We start from the raw sequence: 20167 nt of genomic DNA on the forward strand, positions 1-20167 counted from the left end.
TAAGATGCTGTTGAGGTTTGCCATCGCTTTTCTCCCAAGAAGCAGGTGTCTTTTAATTTTGTGACTGCTGTCACCATCGGCAGTGATCATGGAGCCCAAGAAAATAAAATCTCTCATTGCCTCCATTTCTTCCCCTTCTATTTGCCAGGAAGTGATGGGACCAGTGGCCATGATCTTAGTTTTTTTGATGTTGAACTTCAGACCATATTTTGCTCTCTTCTCTTTCACCTCATTAAGAGGCTGGATCCTTCGTGGATTACTGTCTTGTCATGGCAAAGGGGCTTGAATAACTCAGAGAAGCTATGAGCTATGCCATGCAGGGCCACCCAAGATGGACAGGACATAGTGGAGTGTTTTGACTAAACATGATCCACCTGGAGCAGGAACCAGCAAGCAACTCCAGTGTCCCTGCCATGGACAAAAACATCAGGCATTCCAATAGGTTTCTTGTATCTGTTCTATTTTTTGGGAATTCTGCAATGTGTTTTTACTCTGCTAACTATACGTTGGAGTTCTGCTTTCCATCAATATTGAGTAGAATTTCACTGGCATAAGTGGCTACTGAAGACATTTTTATTTAAGAAGAACTTTCCTGAAATGTGACCCAGTCATTTTATGGAATAATAACCACAACTCCCATTATCCCCAAATAATGGTCATGTTGACTGGGGCTGATGGGAGTTGGAATCCAACAACACCTCAAAGACACCAGGTCAGGGAAATCTGTTATAAGCTGTAGGGCACTTCAATAGGACATTGCATCTTCATCCTAGTTTTAACTGATGGTCAACATTCAGCAGCTACCAAGCATGCTCAGTTCTCAGTAAGCTGTATTTTATATTTCTGTTGCACACAACAGTCAGAGTTTTTCCTCAGTAGGTATTTACTTCTGCAAACCCCCAGGTTTCCAAAGCATCCCAATATCTCCCCAGCTGTGGTGGAAGTCCACAGGCATTCAGACTTAATAGCTTATTAACTTCACTGTCCTTGACCTGAGCCATAAGAGCAGATTTTCGTTTTACTTCTATCATTCTTATTAAAATAAAGCTCAGAATCAATAAAAAGATGTTGATAAACAGTGCATGAAAAAAATGCAATAGCCTATTTTAGTACAGTACAGTTATTTAAAGTGTGACATTTACATGCACTTAAAATGACATGCTTTTTTCAAGCAAAAATTCACTGGGACTGCACAGGAATGCAAGCCATCTTTGTTATCAAGAGCTGAGAAATACTATTCTCAACTTAGATCCAAAGTACTTACATGAGCTTTGATATCAAACTAAGATATTTGTGCCTAGTTATTTTTAATATATGGCAATTAAACGTTTTCTACAAAAAAGAAATAAATGCTTTGATGTTAGAACTTGGTTTGTTTTTATCTACCATCTCTCCTCCTTCAACAAAACACAGAGACATTTTTAAATTAAAGAGTCTTTAGCCATTTAGGAAATACAGATGACCCTGAAGTAGGTGAACCATATTTCATCTGCACAGCAACAGCTGCTTAATGTTTCATATTTTTGGCTGAATTTAAGCCGTGCACATTCAAATGCAGTGGTGGAATTAAAATGGTAAGCAAGTGACAAAATGAAGCTCATAGGATGAGGAAATGCCCATCTCATGTGTTCTACAGTGGAGTGAAGAAATGCCATGGTGCATCTGCAACAGCAAAACCAGCCTTCATCTGCTCCATCTGCAAGAAAACATGTCTCTCCCGTATTGATCTCTGCAGCTACAACAAGTCCTATAACTCTCCAACAGTTTGACTTTACCCCCGATGGCACTCTTCCACTGTCTCTCAAGACAGACAGATGCAGATGGATGCAGGAAGGGCAGAAGGCAGATTGGAATCCACTAGATCACTGAGTGATTTCCAATATACCAGCAAGGCTTCCCAACTCCTTGTTGCCTACCAGTAGCAACCACAAAATGACCTTTCCCACCTAAATGAGGCTGCTGGATTTTTTTAAAAAAGCTTGGGGTAACCCAAAGTAGACTTGTGTTCAAAAGGACAGTGAGCAGCTCAGTTCATTCTATGAATGAACAAATTGCTTTGCTCAGAATGTACTGTTCAATGTCTTTTGCACCTAAGCCCTAACTGGTGGATCTTGAGGTTCCAGTAAAATATAAAGCTTGAAGTCTGCCCACCTCTGCTGTACAGAAGCCCCCATGGGCAAGAGGACTGATAGGAAAGGCAGGGAAGAATGTTTGCTCAACTCTATGGCTGTGTGCACATTATTGTTTATTCCAGCTCCAGTGTACTCTCACAGCCAAACACCTATTGAGAACCAGTGTGTGTGGTGTAGTGTGGGACTAGGAACTGAGTTCAAATGCCCAGTTGGCCATGAAGGTCACTGAGTGGGTGATCTTGGGCCAATCACTGCCCCTCAGCCTAACCTGTCTCACAAAGTTGTTTGGGGATTAAAAAGGGTGGGGGAGAGTACCATGCACGCCAACTCGAGCTCCTTGTAGGAAAAGGTGGTATAAAGATGCATTAAATCAATCATGAAACAAACATGGTGTTAGCCACAATCCATGTGTTTCCTGCTGCTTAACGAAAAATACTTCTGTTTGACCAGCTTTTCCTCAAACCGGCTTCCATCCAATTTGAAAACACAAATCATGGTTAAGCTGAGGTGTGTACATTTGAGACAGGAATCTGGTTGCAGGTGTGAGGAAGCAAATTGGGCAATGGGCACTGGGTGCAGACACACACACACCCCGCCCACATTGTGTACAGCAATGTAAAAATGTGACTTGAAATGCACTAATGGAAATAACCTAGCATTTTAAGCTGCTGATGTGTACATTGCTCTATGCCACGATCTGGCCTTCCTGCTGCTGTGCAGGAAGCCGCAGGCTTTAACTGCCTGTGGCGCTCAGAAGATGGCCACTCATGTTCTAAAAACATGTGCTTTGCAGGATGGGAAAAGCAGCAATGTCATAACCCGCTAGTCATGCTCAACCTCTGTAAAAACAAGCAGTGCCTGGCATGAGGAATGAAATGCTCAAACTAATGTTAAAATGGTCACTGTCCACAAACCTAGTCAACTTCGTACTGCCAAGTTAACAGGAGTTAGCTCAAATTGTGCCACAAACTTCCAAAGGCCCAACCAACTTAAAGAAGCACACATGATTCCGTGTAAAAATACACCAATGTGTTATGTTCAATATCAACTGACAGAGAACTTCGACCAGCTGGATTCACTGGCTACAGGGGCCGATTCTTTGTTTTTAAATAATCTGCCCGCTGTCATCTACTCCCAAGGGAGTTCAACCTAGAAGGCTCAGTAGTTATATAGTACTGGCTATTATATCACTATATAAAAATGGGTACGGTTATAAAAAGAGATGAAATATATACTCCGGCTGTCCTTTTTTTTTTGGTAGCCAAGAGTGTGTGGGTGCTTGGGATAGAACATTCTCCACTTTGTGTTCCAAATCTGTTCTTTGAAGCCAAAAGGCTAGAGGGGCTTAAACATGAGACTGGAGAGAGGAAACTCCCATTAAGGAAGAAGCTGCTAGATGTTCAGTTTTCTTTAAAGAGGATCCAAGTGGAGGAAACTCCACATTGAAAGAAAAGATGGCAAAGTAGATTAAAGTTGTGGTTCCGCAAGTATGGGGCACAGGAAATTTAGAAAGTAGGTGTGAAGTTATAGGTGGGGGAAGAAGATCCTTGAGCAAAGATTGACAGATGCACCCCCTCACCCTAAGCAACAGAGGGTCAGTGCCACAGCCTTCAAAACTGCTGTGCTAGCCGTAAGGAAGGGAATATATGGATGTTTATGGCAATAGCACCACTTTGAAGGTTTTCAGTGGTGCACCTAGGCAGGTGCCCCAGACTCTGAGCTTCCATTAAATAAAAAAGGGAAGCCTCTAGCCTTCCTATAAATAAAATTGTGGGGCAAAATGTGCAGATGATTTTAAGTGATTTTGATGAAATGAGTGACATGGCTTCCTTGTAGATTTTTTCCCGGTATTGAGGAATGCTTTCTGTTGCTGCTTAGACGGGAACAGCATCTCTCTCTCTCTGTGTGTGTGTGTGTGTGTGTGTGTGAGAGAGAGAGAGAGAGAGAGAGAGAGAGAGAGAGAGAGAGGACCATAACCAGGACCAGCAAGACCTAGCTGACTTCCCATGGCAAGCATAAGATTGTCAGCAGTGGTTGTCTCTCCAGTTGTGTGTTACACCACACCCAGTTCATTTTGTGATGAGCTCTCAGCACTTTCTCAAAATTCAGAATATGCCCACTAGTAAAAAAATGTTGGCAACCCCTGGGCTACAGCATTTTCTCCACCTCGTCTTCTTCCCTTGCTGACTGCTTTTACAAAGGTGTCTGAAACCAAACTAAATAAGATGTGAACGTTCCACAACTGGCTTTCTTGATGTCTATTTCAAAATCGAAGGGGAACCAATAAGGGTCCAAATTGGTTCGGGGCCATGGCACTGATTTAACCTTAGCCTCAATGCGTTATTTTTCAAATCAAAATTGTCCCCTCAATTGTTGCTTATCTTGTATTTTGTATGTTGCATACAAAAGTGTGTAGGCACCAAAACAAAAACCAGGTAAGTAACTGGGGCTGGGGGTGGTGAAGTAATACAGACCTGCAGAATGAAATAACAACAGCCAACCAGTATACCAAATTACAATCATACTTCTTTGTGTATCAGATGGTATTTAAATATTCCAACCATAACAAAGAATGAGAAGCTGGAGGGAAAACTATCTGTTCAAACCGACAGATTTAGCCTCCCCCCAGACCACCTGTCTGTGTCTGGTCAGTATTTTATCTTAACAACGAAACATTCCCCCCCCCCCCAAAAAAAATATATTGCCCCCTCAAAGATGTTATTAACTTCAAGGAAGTGGATGTAGGTACCCATCTTTCCCCTTGAAGATTCTGGTGAAGTAAAGTTTTGATTAGGAAAATGGGGAAGGGAGCCAACACTTCTTCCCAGCACTGTTTCCTCAATCTAATTTAATTCTCCTTCTTGCAACTGCTTTTAAGGGTTTTTTAAAAAAAGATGTCAGGAGATCTCGCATGCGGTGTCTAGTTTGCCTAATTCTGGTTCTCTTCTAAAGCTAATATGAACAACGCGACAACCCACTGACCCTCCCAATCCACGCATACTCCAGTGCACTGTATACAAGCACCTCATGTGAAGGATTCTCTTTGCTGACCAGGGAACTAGTGGGAGGCATGGAATACAGTGGTGCCCCGCAAGACGAATGCCTCGCAAGACAGAAAACTCACTAGACGAAAGAGTTTTCCGTTTTGGAGGTGCTTCGCAAGACGAAAATGTCTTGCGAGTTCCTGCGGGTTTTTTCCCCTTCCCCCCCTTTTTCTAAGCCGCTAAGCCGCTTATCCGCTAAGCCGATAAGCCGCTAAAAGCCGCTAAAAGCCGCTAAACCACTACTAGCGCTAATCCGCTAAGCCGTCAATGGGCTTGCTTCGCAAGATGAAAAAACCGCTAGACGAAGAGACTCGCGGAACGGATTCTTTTCGTCTTGCGAGGCACCACTGTATTCAGCTAAGAAAGAGGGCACAGTTTTCTACAACATGGTGGCTGCTTTATCTTTGTTCAAAACCTCATAAAAGGGGGGCGGGGGAGAGACTATGTCGTACATAGGATAAAATGCGAAGTTGAGAGCTTATTTCATACTTCCCTCACGTTTGAAAGGAAATGGTGAAAAGGGAAAAAATCATTACAATGGAGTGAGAGTGGAAAGAGGAAGCTGTTTAAATTTACTTAAGATGTACATTTTGCCCTCAAGACATGATTGCAACAGTCACCACTTTAAAGTAATGGTTAAAAAACAAAACCTGTCACCCTTCTCTTCCCGGAAAGGTAAAAGTATTTGGAGAGCTGGCCTCCTGTGCTAAAAACTGACCGTACCCATCTGCACAGAAAATGTATGATGTAATAAAAATAATATTCAGATGAATTTTGTTAAATGTAGCCTGATTAGATCATATAATCATAGAGTTGGAACGGATCACGGCGATCATCTAGTCCAGGCTTTCTCAATCTCGGCCCTCCAGATGTTTTTGACCTACAACTCCCATGATCCCTAGCTAGCAGGGCCAGTGGTCAGGGATGATGGGAATTGTAGTCGCTAAACATCTGGAGGGCTGAGGTTGAGGAAGCCTGATCTAATCCAACCCTTTGCAATCCAGGAATCTTTTGCCCAACATGGACCTCGAAACCTACAACCCTGGCAAGTGTATATTTTCTGCCAATGTTTCTATACTCTTAATTTATTTTGATCATACTTCTCAGAGATTTAAGTAAAGAAAGTTAACATTACATCAGCACCAGCTCTGATATTTGTTTCTGCCCCTTAGTTTTGATTAGTGTGCACACATACCAGCATTTTAAGCTATTTTTCATGGCTATTCTCAGTTTTTTATGACTGTGAGAATGCTTCTTTAAGGAATATTCAACTTTTTTAAAGAGCAAGTATGACACAAATACATTATTAAAATGATGTACAACTTACGACCGGCTTATCATTTAAATAAACAGTTCACTACCATTTTCAGCAATAGGTCACAAAAAACATATTTGGGGTTAAAGCAAAACAGAAATACAGCTGAAACGTATTTATTGCATTTGGCAGAAAATGAAGTTATAAGAACCATGCATTCTAATTAACAATGAAAACTGGAAAATATATTTGTCTTAGATAAGAAAAAGACTGAACACCACTTTTAATGATAGCATGCCTGTGTAGTGGAGAACTTGTTAAGGTATTTATGAATTACTGATGAAAAAATGCATGCAGTCTCATTCTTCTGTTTTAGACTCTTTTGGACTCTCACATCACTAGAGTTTATGGCGAGTGAGGAGAGAGCATAAGTACAAGCCCAGGATCACATGACATGCTAAGCCAGAGCTTTCCAAACATTTCATGTTGATGACACACTTTTTAGACACACATCATTTCGCGACACGTTAATTCAGTTTTACCAGGGAGGATTGTGGGAAGCGTTTACACAACACACCTACACACTGCAGCCAACACACTAATGTGTCGTGACACAGAGTTTGGAAAGCTCTGTGCTAGGCCAAACTTTGTCTCAGCTCAGCCCAGGAGTAAAAGGGAAGAGCGAAGCAACTAGAAGCATCTCTCTGGAAGTTTGCAAGTTTGCACCGTATCAGTAAGTCATAGTTTAAAACTTGCCACGTCACATTAAGTAGTACATATGATAACCAAAGAACATAAGAACCACTTGCTGGATCAGGTCCATGATTACAATGCATCTAAAGTAAATTAAGTCAATTTATTTCAATAGGTCTACACAGAATATGCCTTAGCTTAATATCACCTGGAGTACAGTTTTTAATGTGTGATATTTTAGTGTATTTTTGGTTTCTATGGAAGCCGCCCAGAGTGGCTGGGGAAACCCAGCCAGATGGGCAGGGTACAAATAATAAATTATTATTATTATTATTATTATTATTATTATTATTATTATTATTATTATTTCTCTTACTGGCAAGAAAGCGATACATTAGCTCAAACTCACCTTTTATTTTGGATCTCCCAAGGTAATTATTCAGAAGAATAAGTATATCGAGATATGTTGATCTAGTCACCAAACAAGGATTTTGCCTAGAAACAAAGTAATTGGCATAAGTTAAATGGCTTTAAAATACTTTAAAATTGCCCCTTAAACCAACAACCCATTAGGAGGATATTAAATTCCTGTCAGGTCCTGCTCACATAAAATGTATGTAACCAGCCAATGCCTACATCTCTACATTACATTTCTAAATAATCTGAGGATGATCTACCAAATGTTACAATGAAAAAAGCGACACAACCTATCGCAAAACTACTTCCTGCAGTCAAGTCATGCTCTATTCAAGATAAAACTTGTTTTATTTTTTTTCTTACTTGTCCCACTTTTACACTGTCCAACAATCAAGTTCTCTGGGTGGTTTATAACAAAGAATTAAATTATAAAACAGAGTAATACCTAAAATCTAAAATAGTATCTAAACCTTACAATACAAAACCAGAATAAAACAACAGAGGATAACAGTTTAAGAGGATAAACACTTTCTTAAAAATGTGAAAGAATAAAAAGGTCTTCACCTGGTGCTAAAAAGACCAGAGTGTGTGAAGTGTAGGTGGGTTCCCACCAGGCAAGACACAGTGATAACAGCAAGAACCTTTATTGAACTAACAGAACTGGACAACGGGGCAAAGCAACTGCTTATATACATTTCTGAAGGCCTGGGCCACTCCCACTCCCATTGTGATTGGCTGTCTAAACTTCCAAGCTGCGAATCATGACTCAGAGTTTAAGGGCCAATGGCAGAGGCCCAAATCCTGAAATGTTTTGTGATTGGATATCATGTATCGAATCAGGACACAGGGGCTCAGAATCCTTAGTCCAGACTCAAACTTAGGCAGACACAGACCACTAAATACATAACAGTGTGGGTGCCAGGAGAGCCTCTCTGTGGAGGGCATCCAACGACTGGGGTGCTAACACTAAAAATATCCTATCTTTAGTAGCTACCCATTCCTCATCATTGGGAGAAGGCCTCAGGAGATGACCTTAAGAGTTAGGCTAGGTATATATGCCCTTGTACAAAAATGTGACAGAAATTCTGTTTCCAAATATTGTCCTTTTGCTCACAAAATACCCTATATATTTAGGAACCTCCCTCATACTAGGCATATTCATAGAAACGGATGGCTCAAATCTGTGCATGAAATAGAATGTATATGCAGGGTCTGGGAGGCTTGCACATCCACAAGGAAGAATTTATCGAGACTCCTAAATGTCTGAACTGTTATACAATACACAGCTTTCCCCAAGTTTCTATGGAATCAATTATTATTAGGATTTCTACCTCCCTACTGTTTCCCTAGAACTCAAGAGACCATGAAGAACCACTAACTATTCCTTAATCAGGCAACTTTCCATGGACTGATGAACTAATCTTAAGAACACAGAAACTCAAAGAGGAAACACTTAACTCCAAGACACCTGGAGACAATTTAAGGGTAAGTACTTGGGTGGGGGTGGAAGGGAACTTAAGCAAGAAATTAAACACATGTTTCTACACTAATCATAAATCCACCTAGGACAGTATTCAATAGAAACCCTGAAATTAAGTTTAAATAAACCTAGGACATTAATTGCTTGATGTACAAGCACTATGTCATAACTCATCAATGAATGAATAAATATATACATAGTGACTTTTGTCATTTTGATGACCTTGTGTTTATGTTTTAGTTGTCTGGTGCATTTTATCTGTGGTAAGTTTGTAAAATGCATCAGAATACATATTATAATAGGTCCTGATGTTCTTTCTTTCTTACTCCCTAGTAAATAGACAAATATTTTTAAAGGAAAGGGGAAACATCCCTGGAAATTATAAAATCAACAACTGACACAAGCTAATTGTTTGACATCACTTTCACACATCATTAGTCATGCAACACACTTAAGAGAATGTAGGGACCAATATAATGATTACCACATAAACTACACCTTTGGTGTTTTGGCAGGAATGGTAGATCTTAATGAAACACAGATCTACTTCTAACCAAGTCACTGAGATACTTTTCCGAGTTACTAAACTAAAGTTAACTCCTGTTCTATTGAGCAAGACTGGTGTGTTTCTAATTCCTAACAAGAGTAAGAGACAACTGGTTTACGTTCACAGTTAAATTATATCTCTGTAGAATGAAGTATTGATTACTTGAATATCGGTCTATTTTAATCAATAACTAGCTGTTCGGCTAGTTATACTTCCGTAGTCTGCAATTCCACATACACTTAGGTCTTATCCATACTTCACTCATGTCTTCCAGGAACGAGTCCAAGAAGTTTTTATTTGTTGCCCCACTGCTTTCCTCAGGAAAACTCTGTTTACTACTCAATAGAAACAAACTTCAGTCAAGTTTTCTGAGGGCAAACGGAATAAATTCTGCGACAAAGAGAAGGGTGGATGAACCCTTACTAAGAAGTAAGTGCCACACAACACAGTAAGACGTACTTCTGAGCAGACATGCACAGGAATGTGCAGTCAATTTGGTAACAGGAAGAACACTGTGAGTTGTTTTAAATAATAGAATCAAAAGCCAGGGCATGGACCACCTACTTTTGAAAAATTTGATCTCTGTATTGTAGTTTTTGTTATGTGAATAATATATATATATATATATATATAATCCAGCAATTGACTGAAATACAGATTAAAATAAGAATAAATCAGATGGCAACCCACAATTTATAACTGTAACTATAAGGATTGGGAACATTAAGTGCTCACAAGGCTCAGCTATTTGTATGAGCTGGTGAGAAGAGTTAGAGAGACCACTTATATGCAAGGTCTTGTAAAAAGAGGGGGCTCAGACTGGACCCTGACCAAAGGCCTGGCGCAACAGCTCCATCTTGCAGGCTCCTGCAGAAACATGTCAAGTCCTACAGAGCCCTGGTCTCTTGCGACAGAACATTCCACCAGACTGGGGCCAGGGCCAAAAAGGCCCTGGCTCTGGTTGAGGCCAGTCTAACTTCCTTGAGGCCCGGGACTTCCGAAACGTTATTGTTTGCGGACTGTAAGGTCCTCCGCGGGGCATACCAGGAGAGGGTCCCAGGCCATATAGGGATTTAAAGGTTAAAACCAGCACCTTAAACCTGACCCTGTACTCCACTGGGAGCACTGGATGAATGTGATCCTGTGGCAAAGACCCCATAAGTAGCCTCGCCGTGGCATTCTGCACCCACTGGAGTTTCTGGGTCAGCTTCATGGGCAGCCCCGCGTAGAGCGAATTACAATAACCGAGCCTGGAGGTGACCATCGCATGGATCACAGTGGCTAGATCAGGGCGGGAAAGGTAAGGGACCAACAGCTTAGCATGGCGGAGATGGAAAAATGCTACCTTTGCTGTAGCTGCAACCTGCGCCTCCATAGAGAGGGAGGCGTCGAAGGTTACATCCAGACTCTTGACAGAAGGTGCTAGCATTAATTGTGCCCCTGCAAGGGATGGGAGTTTGCCCCCCAACCCCATGTCGTGTCAACCTAACTAGAGGACTCACTGGGTGGGTTATGTGGACCCCCTCAGGTCCGCAGACCAGCAATTGGGAACCACTGGATAGATGATTAGTATGGACAACTCTTGCAGTCTTCTTGCTCTAGTGGTTTCAGAGAATGAGGTGGATGAAGAGCCGTATGAAAATTTAACAAACAAAACCTGTGGAGCAGAATATACATAGGCTACTACTACACATTTCTTTATCCATTAACATTTAGCTGAGTTTAGGTTAACATTTTGCAGTGCAATGTGTCCAACAGCTATTGCCAGCATAGTTAATTCATGCTGTTCCAATAATATGCTCCATAATTGGCAGCGTCAGCTTCGCTAATTAATATTTCAATCTATTTGCTACTTTAAAGTACTGATACATCCAGTGCTTTTTTCCTTAAAGTTTAGAGGTTCTCTTGTTTTGACTCAACCCCCTCCTCACCATTTTATAGTTCAAATCGGGAAAAATAAATACAGCAAATGGATAAAAATACATAGATTCACAAAATGTTTAGGGGTATGCGTCCCTCTGCGTCCCCCCAGGAAAAAAGCACTAGATATATCATTACTCCCCCAACTTCTAAAATAGACATTTGTACATGTATTTGAATGTTGTTGTTGTTTTAAGTTGATTCACAAAAATGAGATTCAGCTTTTTTGACATGACAATAGAAAATAAATGCTTCAAAATAGTGACATTAGACTATAATACTTATCTCCATATTTTCTGAGGGAAAGGGGGGGAATACAAAAAATTATTTCAACCCTACAACCTATTATTAATCTGTGATAAATTCATTTATAGGTAAAGAGTTTTAACCTACCACTTAGCCAACCACAGTTTGGCTTCAATACAAGTTATGATGCTTCTCAGGCCTTGCAGAAAGTCTGAATTAGCCCTGTGTTTAGACTCCAAATAGGACTGCAGCAAGTGAAAGACCTACATCAAAATAAAATAAAGAAGTTGCAGACTGCTGTGAAAATATTTTCCAAATATCCAGTTCCTTAGCTTTTGGCAGTGATCAAAAATAAGTCCACAGGGAATCGAACCAAGCCACCTGCAGAATGACCCTCTACAATTTGTACAGAAAGAGCTTGTTGGCTCTGGATTAACTCTGAAGATACATCCCTTAGTCACAGCCTTCGGCCTTCCAATCAGCCTTCATTTCACTGAGCAAACTCCCTACTTATACCCAGCTTTTATTTTCCATAACATGAAAAATTATGAAGACTAATACAACATGCAGATCAACAGCAAGATAATCTGCACCAAAAACAAAAATGCACTATGTTTATTTACCATGAGAGGCATCCTTGCACATATGTAAAACAAGTAATCTCAGGAGTTAATAACATTAATACATATATTTGGTATTAAAATTTCTAATTTCAACTCTGGTCTTGGACACTTGAGATATTTAAGGACCCATATAATTGCAACTGTAATTTGTTTTACAATGTTTTTAATGTTGCATTTTGAATGGATGGGACCTGGGACCTTATTATTAATCATTAGGATACCTTCTCTCTAAGCAAAACCATCCAGTTATTATACAATGTTACATATAAACCAAGAAAATGAAATGTCACTAGAGATGTGAAGGCCTGGGGGGAAATACATTTTCTTAAATAAAAAAAAATGGACTATGACACATGAAAGGGCAAAGATGCTTCTTTAAATCCTGGAAAACCTTAGAATTTTAGAATTCCATGAGAAATATGAAGAAGCAAAAGCAGAAACTGATAGTAATAGCTCAGAAAATAAGATTGATTAAATTTCATGCAATAGCCACAGAGTCTTATCCCACCCCAACAATGGAGGACTGAAGGATACATAATAATTTTTGGAATACAAAATAATTTTCAGGTGGCCTATAAACTATCTGGCAACTACTGTAACTGTTGTAAAACAGGGGTTATATAAATTCCAAATGGCCCCAAGTCAGTAATCTGGCAGCTGCGTTTTTGGACCAGCTTAAGTTTCCAAATCAGATTACAAATATTTGCTCCCCGCAATTCCAGGTTCTCGGGGAATTTAGAGTTTTATCTGATTCTGGCAAACCTCTTATTTAATATCAAATCGGAATAGAAGGGGTTGTCGAGAACATACAGGGAATAGGGGAGATCCCAAAAGTTCACAAAGCCCAGTTCCTAAAGCCCAGTCACATACTGGGCATGTACTAGCCCAAAGATGTGCAGTGCAATGGCTTTCAAAACAGAAATATATTCTAAGCACCATTTTTTATTTTTTTAAAAAAATTAACATAACTAAAATGACAACTTGTTGACGAATGTGTAAATAAAAACCCTATTTGCTCAGCTTACTTGGAAAAGGAACAAATGTGTTTTTGTGAATCGTCGTAAGCTCCAGCTTGGCTTTTTGAAAAATAACAGTGCCGTCTTTCAGCTGTGCTATCCAGGCTGCATCAGCATCATTTTCTAAAAACACCAACAAGACCATCCCTGAAACTGAGATTTGTAGTTTCCTCATCAAAAGTTGGAAACAGAAAATGGTGAACATACATGGATAGACTACCAGGAACAAACAGTTTTAAACAACAAAAAACCCACAAACTGGTTTCCTAGTTCACTGAACATTAAATAGGAAAAGGAAACATAAACCAAGACGCATGTGTGTTCTGAAGATTTATTTCTGTTATGAAATTATGACCATGGCATAACAGTTTAGGGATCTAAAACAAACTGTTACCTCCTGTCAGATCCTGTGTTTCTGCCATGCTGCCTTGTGAGTCTTCTGTAGCAAACAGTAATTCAAAAATCAGCTCCCTCAAACCCATTCTCAATATCTGCTTCTTCAGTAATGCCTTTTAGGAAGAGCAACAGGGCGCTCTTTATCATCTGCTACCCATTGGCCTTCTATTGGTACAGGCTGGTGTTTGACAACCAAGGCAAAATACATACTGGCATGATGCTTGCCATTACTTGGATCCACTGGGAATTTACGTAATGCGCAAGGATGCACATATCTGCACATTCACCAACAACTGTGCTTCCAGAGAAGGTGACACAAGGGCAGTTATAACACAAAAAGCAAACAGTGCACTGGAACTGAAAACCCTTATGGACTTTTCAAATTGTATCATGAGCTGCAAAATAAATACGGCCCAATGTACAGGACCAGTTCTCAGGTCTCTACTTCCCCAACTTTTCCCTCTGTTCCAGGGATAAAAACTGAGGCACATGTTTTGCAACATCTATTTTCACACCAGGGGCTACCTCCTTGCTCCCATTTAGAAAGCCAGCACACACTAGCAGGAGAACAGCCCTCAGCAACATATAAAGTACGAAGGGGCCACTCATGCAGCGATACTTGGCATGGAAAGAGGACGTGCCACAAAAAAACAGAGGAGTGCATCCATTTTTATTTCTGAATTCCAGAGGCAAGTTTCCACAGAGGACCTTAAGGCATGTGAAAACAGCTGCTAGGCAGACGAACATCACAGAATCATAGAATCATAGAGTTGGAAGAGACCACAAGGGCCATCGAGTCCAACCCCCTGCCAAGCAGGAAACACCATCAGAGCACTCCTGACATATGGTTGTCAAGCCTCTGCTTAAAGACCTCCAAAGAAGGAGACTCCACCACACTCCTTGGCAGCAAATTCCACTGTCGAACAGCTCTTACTGTCAGGAAGTTCTTCCTAATGTTTAGGTGGAATCTTCTTTCTTGTAGTTTGGATCCATTGCTCCGTGTCCGCTTCTCTGGAGCAGTAGAAAACAACCTTTACACCATCCTGGTTCAAGGCTTCATACTGCTCAATACCTATTTAAATGTAAAATACCAAGGACACATAGAAAATTGCTTCATAAAAAGTTGAACATTGCTATTCTTCAAGGTTTAATCCACTCCAAGTCTAATAAACTGAAATGTAGCTACTAAGGAAGTGTTTTAAATCAGGCATAGGCAAACTTTGCCCTCCAGATGTTTTGGGACTACAACTCCCATCATCCCGAGCTAGCAGAACCAGTGGTCAGGGATGATGGGAGTTGTAGTCCCAAAACATCTGGGGGCCTGAGTTTGCCTATGCCTGTTTTAAATGGAAGTTTTGTCATGAATATTTGCTTAATTTAATCAACCCAAACTATTCATGAGCATGCACTTCTTTTTCTTCATTTAAACTACTTGATTTAAACCACTAATATTAAAATCCAATCCTACACCTAGTTACTTGCACATCTGTAACAGACGACATAGGAGGTCAGTAATAGCAATCCATCACATGCCATCAAATGCCCGAGGGCAAGGTAAGTTTTAACCTGGTTTCAAAAAGATATTCATTTTGGTGCCAGGCAGGCCTTCGGCACTGCTGAGTGTCAGTGTCTGGAGATGCCTTTAATAAGGAAGGTTAAGCTGCCATCTAAATGGCAACACTTTTGGAATATTTTGAAGTGGTCAAACAACAGGCAGTTGTCAGCTGATGCTACTTGAACAGCATGGCAAACCTAATTTAATACAATGCCAAAAAAATGTCGTATTGTGTGTCAAGACAGATAACACACCACCACATTTTATGCAGCAAAATCACATCTGGGTTTATTAAATCCACATTTTCTAACAAAAGATCTGATTTCACGAAAGCAGCCAGTGGCATGCGGTCATTGGACTAGGGGGACTAGGCTAGTACCCTAAATGTTCCTTTCCAAGCCCCGGGAAGCTTCTGCTCAGCTTAGGAAGACAGGCGCGATGCTCAAACGCAGGCATTGCCAAACTTGGCCCTCCAGCTGTTTTGGGACTACAGTTCCTATCATCCCTGACCACTGGTCCTGTTAGCTAGGGATGATGGGAGTTGTAGTCCCCAAACAACTAGAGGGCCAAGTTTGGCCATGCCTGCTCTAAAGGGTTCAAGAGCCCTCCCCACCACCTTCCCAAAGCCCACCTAGCTTTAAGAAGGAGGCAGCAGAGCTCCAGTATCTTGTCAGAGGCCTGGTGCCTTTTTTCCAAAGCCCGGGAAGCTTCTGCCCTGGTTAGGGAAGGAGGCGATGCTCATACATCACCCACCCTAAATCACACTTGCAAGCTGGTGCCTCTGGCTCTAACTGTTCCCCTACGAAAAATTTCACCACACGCCACTGAAAGCAGAAATAAACTGTTTCAGAGTATCCACGGATGAGACCTTTTAATTTTAATATAAGCACCACAGAGCCGAAGACATTTTAAAAAGGAAGCCTGCAATCTTTCCCCCCTGCTAAGAAACCTTCATACAGAAATGGCCTTTCAAAATACAGATAATTTTTAAGTTTCCTGGTTTGTGTATTTGTCTCTCCATGAACTCCAAAGGTTAAACCTTCCTTCCCTCAAGCTAACCTGGAGTCATAAAATGTCTGCTTATATGCCCTCAGCCTGCTTTGGAGAATCAAGTATACAATAAAAATACTCACATTCCTAGCTGGGAGAACGAAACAATACTCTGATTGTTCAGCTAAACGGTTCTTGAAAGTAAAGTAAACTGACATCACTCTATAGTGCACATTTTCAGCACTCCCTGAAAAAATACAGATGTTTCAGCAGCTGAAATAAAACACTGTGCAAATAGCAAGCTGGAAAAAATGCAGCCCTGGTGAAGGTAGAAACCTGATGCAGCAACCCAGGAGCAGGGCAGTTTGCAAAACAGCAGCAATAATTAGTGTGCACTTACTAAAATATGGCAACCAACTTGGTTCCATAACAGAACGAAATTCATGAAGGCATTCTGATGACGCAGTTGTGTTTATTTAAAGTATTATGATACGATGAATTCTATTGGCCTTAGGCATAAGGAAGTCTCCTTCCTCTTTGGATACTAGGGACTGGAACAACTAGAGATGGGATGTTGGCAAACATGGGCCTCTAGCCAATAACATTTCCCTTAAGAAATCTCAATGGTTGCTTTTGGCTCGTGTTCAATACCTGACCAGTTACTGTGCTTCATGCCAGAAAGGCACATTTAAAGAAGTAAGATTGACAAATAAGGGGGAGAGATGAGATGCACCCTGTTTATGGAGTATGGCAGGCTATAGTCTGGGTTGCATTTGGGGTGGATGTTGGTTCTGCAGCCAAGAGCTGACGCCCTTTTCAATCCAGCCTACCTCTGTGAACAGAATGAATAATCTTATCGGATTGTTTTTGCTGGTGCTTGCTGGGAAAATGTTTGGAAAACTACGGAGCCAGATACAGACTGCGTGAGCAAATAAATATTAGACAACGCAAGGTTTCATCTGCTTGCACGACTGCGACGTGTCTTCAAAAACTATCAACGCACACTTACAGAAAGGAAGAAAACCCGTAAAGAAACTTAAGCCCCAACAAATGAATGATCCACATAGTGATAGCAGTTGCTAGAACTAAGCAGATTTTTTCACCCTATGCATACAAACGAGGCTATTTATACATTTTACTTCCCATCAGGCTCAGCATGTCAGCTTACAATAACATGTTAATGTTAATGTTTTCCAGTAATTTTCACAGTGGCATTTAACTGCAAACGCCTCAGCCAAGGTAAACGTAAGGGCAATCCGAGGGCTAACTGCATAATCAAAAGAACAGCATTAATGAGCACTGCACTTAGGCTTTGAAGTAAACATTAAGACTGGTTGTAATACATTACGCTGTTTTGCTTTGCTTTATAACACTGAACCATGGTTTTTAGTGAAATCGTTTGGATGTGCCTTTCCAGAAGTAGCTTTTAAAAAAAATCAATTTATCTAATCACGGCTAATTACAAAACTTCATTTGTGGTTTTAAAAATGGCCAGTGAATTCTGTGCCTATCGTTCTCATTATGCAAAACACGGAGCACAAAAATAGTTCCAAATGTTTGAAATCCTCTTGAGATAGGTCTGGGCCAGCGTAGCTAAACAGATTTACTGATAAACAGCTTCCTAACACAAGTCTGGACCAAAGTCACTTGGTATATATTCTACCTACTTTCTAGAGATATTGCAAAGATGGATGGAATCAACAGAAAAAGTAAATAGTTACAGATATTATTTTTATGGTGTTTCCCCTCCTACATGCTAATGATTCTTAACAGACATAATCTTGATAATCCAAATCAACTAAAACTGGTATTCTTGGCATTGAAAAGAGGAGCTAATAGTCTGGCCTTCGCATGCAGAATGCTTAGTCAGAACAGGGCATTCCCACTTTACATGCATGTACACTCACAATTCCTCCAGCAATTCTGGGATGCCCCTAGAGTCAGGTGAGAATTCTGGGATTCTTAACCTCCTGTGTGTTACCTTGAAGTGTGTTACCTTGAAGGTTTACAGAAGCCAACTTCATGGGTATCATCTCCCAGATTTTGCCTCATCTGTGTTCATCTGATGTTTGACCTAAATCTGGCTCTGATTGCATGTGTAAGGCATCCAGCTTCACTAACATGTTATAAATGCTAGCTACTGAACCCCTACAGTAGTGTTCAAAGGCTGTCACAGGGTGAGTGCCCTGAGATTGAAGGGAGGGAGACAGCAAGATATGGAGCAATTGTCACTCCTGCAGCCAACCCCAAGGATTGCTCACTCAACCCTGCTCACTTAGTATCAGGGAACTGGAATAAGGGAAATCATCTTAACATTAATTTTTTTCTTGGAGAGAAAAATACTCCAACACCTTGGTTATTGGGTTGCCCTTTTCTGCATCTCTTTTTAAAAAATATTTATGAAAACATTTCTACCGCAACACTCAGTCAAACTCCCAAGGCAGCAGGTAACGTATTTTAAGAGAACCCCCGTATTGTAGTTTTAAGGATGCACACAATAGTTTAAATGTGGCCACACCAGAGACTTATTTTTAAAAGGACATTATGAGCCCTGCCCAAAGCAGGGTTTGCTGTAAGTGTTGATCAACTGTTTGGTTCGTACAGAAAGCCCCTTTGAAGTTAGGTCTGATGACGGACAGGTTGGTGGTCGCATCTACCGGTCAAAATACCCCATGGGAATGGGCAACGTCAGGATGTGGCCCACCAGTCAAATCCTGCTCTCCACCCCTGCTTAAACTATCGTGAAGCCTAACTATGTTTAAAAGTGTATCTGAAGAAGTGTGCATGCCCACGAAAGCTCATACCAAGAACTGACTTAGTTGGTCTTTAAGGTGCTACTGGAAGGAATTTGTTTTGTTATGTTTAAAAGGCAAATACATAGCGTAGGTAAAGGTAAAGGGACCCCTGACCATTAGGTCCAGTCGTGACCGACTCTGGGGTTGCGGAGCTCATCTCGCTTTATTGGCCAAGGGAGCCGGCGTTTGTCCACAGACAGCTTCCGGGTCATGTGGCCAGCATGACTAAGCTGTTTCTGGCGAACCAGAGCAGCGCACAGAAACACCGTTTACCTTCCCGCCGGAGCGGTACCTATTTATCTACTTGCACTTTGATGTGCTTTCGAACTGCTAGGTTGGCAGGAGCAAGGACCGAGCAACAGGAGCTCACGCCGTCGTGGGGATTTAAACCACTGACCTTCTGATCGGCAAGTCCTAGGCTCTGTGGGATAACCCACAGCGCCACCCGTGTCCCTCAATACATAGCATACTCTGGCACAATGGAATTTCAGCTTCTTTGCTTCTCCTCCATTCCTGTTGCTGCATTTACCAGTTGTTATTTCTTGGGCTCTTGGTTTGTCTCTCTCCAAACAAACCATGAGCTGCACCCAAGGTTTGTTACTGTCTTCCTATTAGGGGTTTGTTTGGAGCAACAAATTAAGAGCCCTGGTTTGCACTTAATCCTGGTTTGCACTTAATCCTGCTTAGCTGCTGGAAGGAACAGGGGAAAAGCAAAACTGCCCCAATTTTCGCTCTGTGCACTAGCACACTGCACACTTGTCTTTAAACTATAGTTAAGCTATGGTTTAAAGTGGCATGCAAACCAGGCTATAGTTTATATACACTATTTTTTTAAAAAAAAACTATGTATAAAAATAGTCATGAGAACAGACACACAGCCGTTATTATTTATATTTAGGTGCATGTTTTCTACTTGACGCAAATACTCCTCTTTTTACTACTTCAAAGAAAAGCTTATCTTGGACAATAAAAACGGAGCTAAGAAAAGGAGCAGCTGCAAGGAAGTTGCAATGAAAAAACATTTAATTATAATGATCTTACTGCTTTGATCTCCAGGT

The 20167-nt window shown here is 40.9% G+C and overlaps 1 protein-coding gene across 5 annotated transcripts in view; it reads right to left on the reverse strand.

Moving 5' to 3' along the window:
• The window catches only part of THADA (THADA armadillo repeat containing), a 157213-nt gene that overhangs the window by 39101 nt on the left and 97945 nt on the right, over positions 1–20167 (reverse strand). For 3 of the 5 annotated variants that reach the window (XM_081854447.1, XM_081854446.1, XM_081854448.1), the window contains exons 30-31: positions 11882–11997; positions 7534–7619 (exon numbers count right to left, since the gene is read on the reverse strand). The exons of 1 other annotated variant lie outside the window; for it this stretch is intronic. In XM_081854447.1, coding sequence (XP_081710573.1) covers positions 7534–7619; positions 11882–11997 — 202 coding nt within the window. The remainder of the gene's footprint in view (positions 1–7533; positions 7620–11881; positions 11998–20167) is intronic. One more of the 5 variants, XR_014154525.1, reaches the window with a different exon arrangement.

This window comes from Podarcis erhardii (genome assembly GCF_964252035.2).
Source record: "Podarcis erhardii genome assembly, chromosome: 3".
NCBI classification, from domain to species: domain Eukaryota; kingdom Metazoa; phylum Chordata; class Lepidosauria; order Squamata; family Lacertidae; genus Podarcis; species Podarcis erhardii.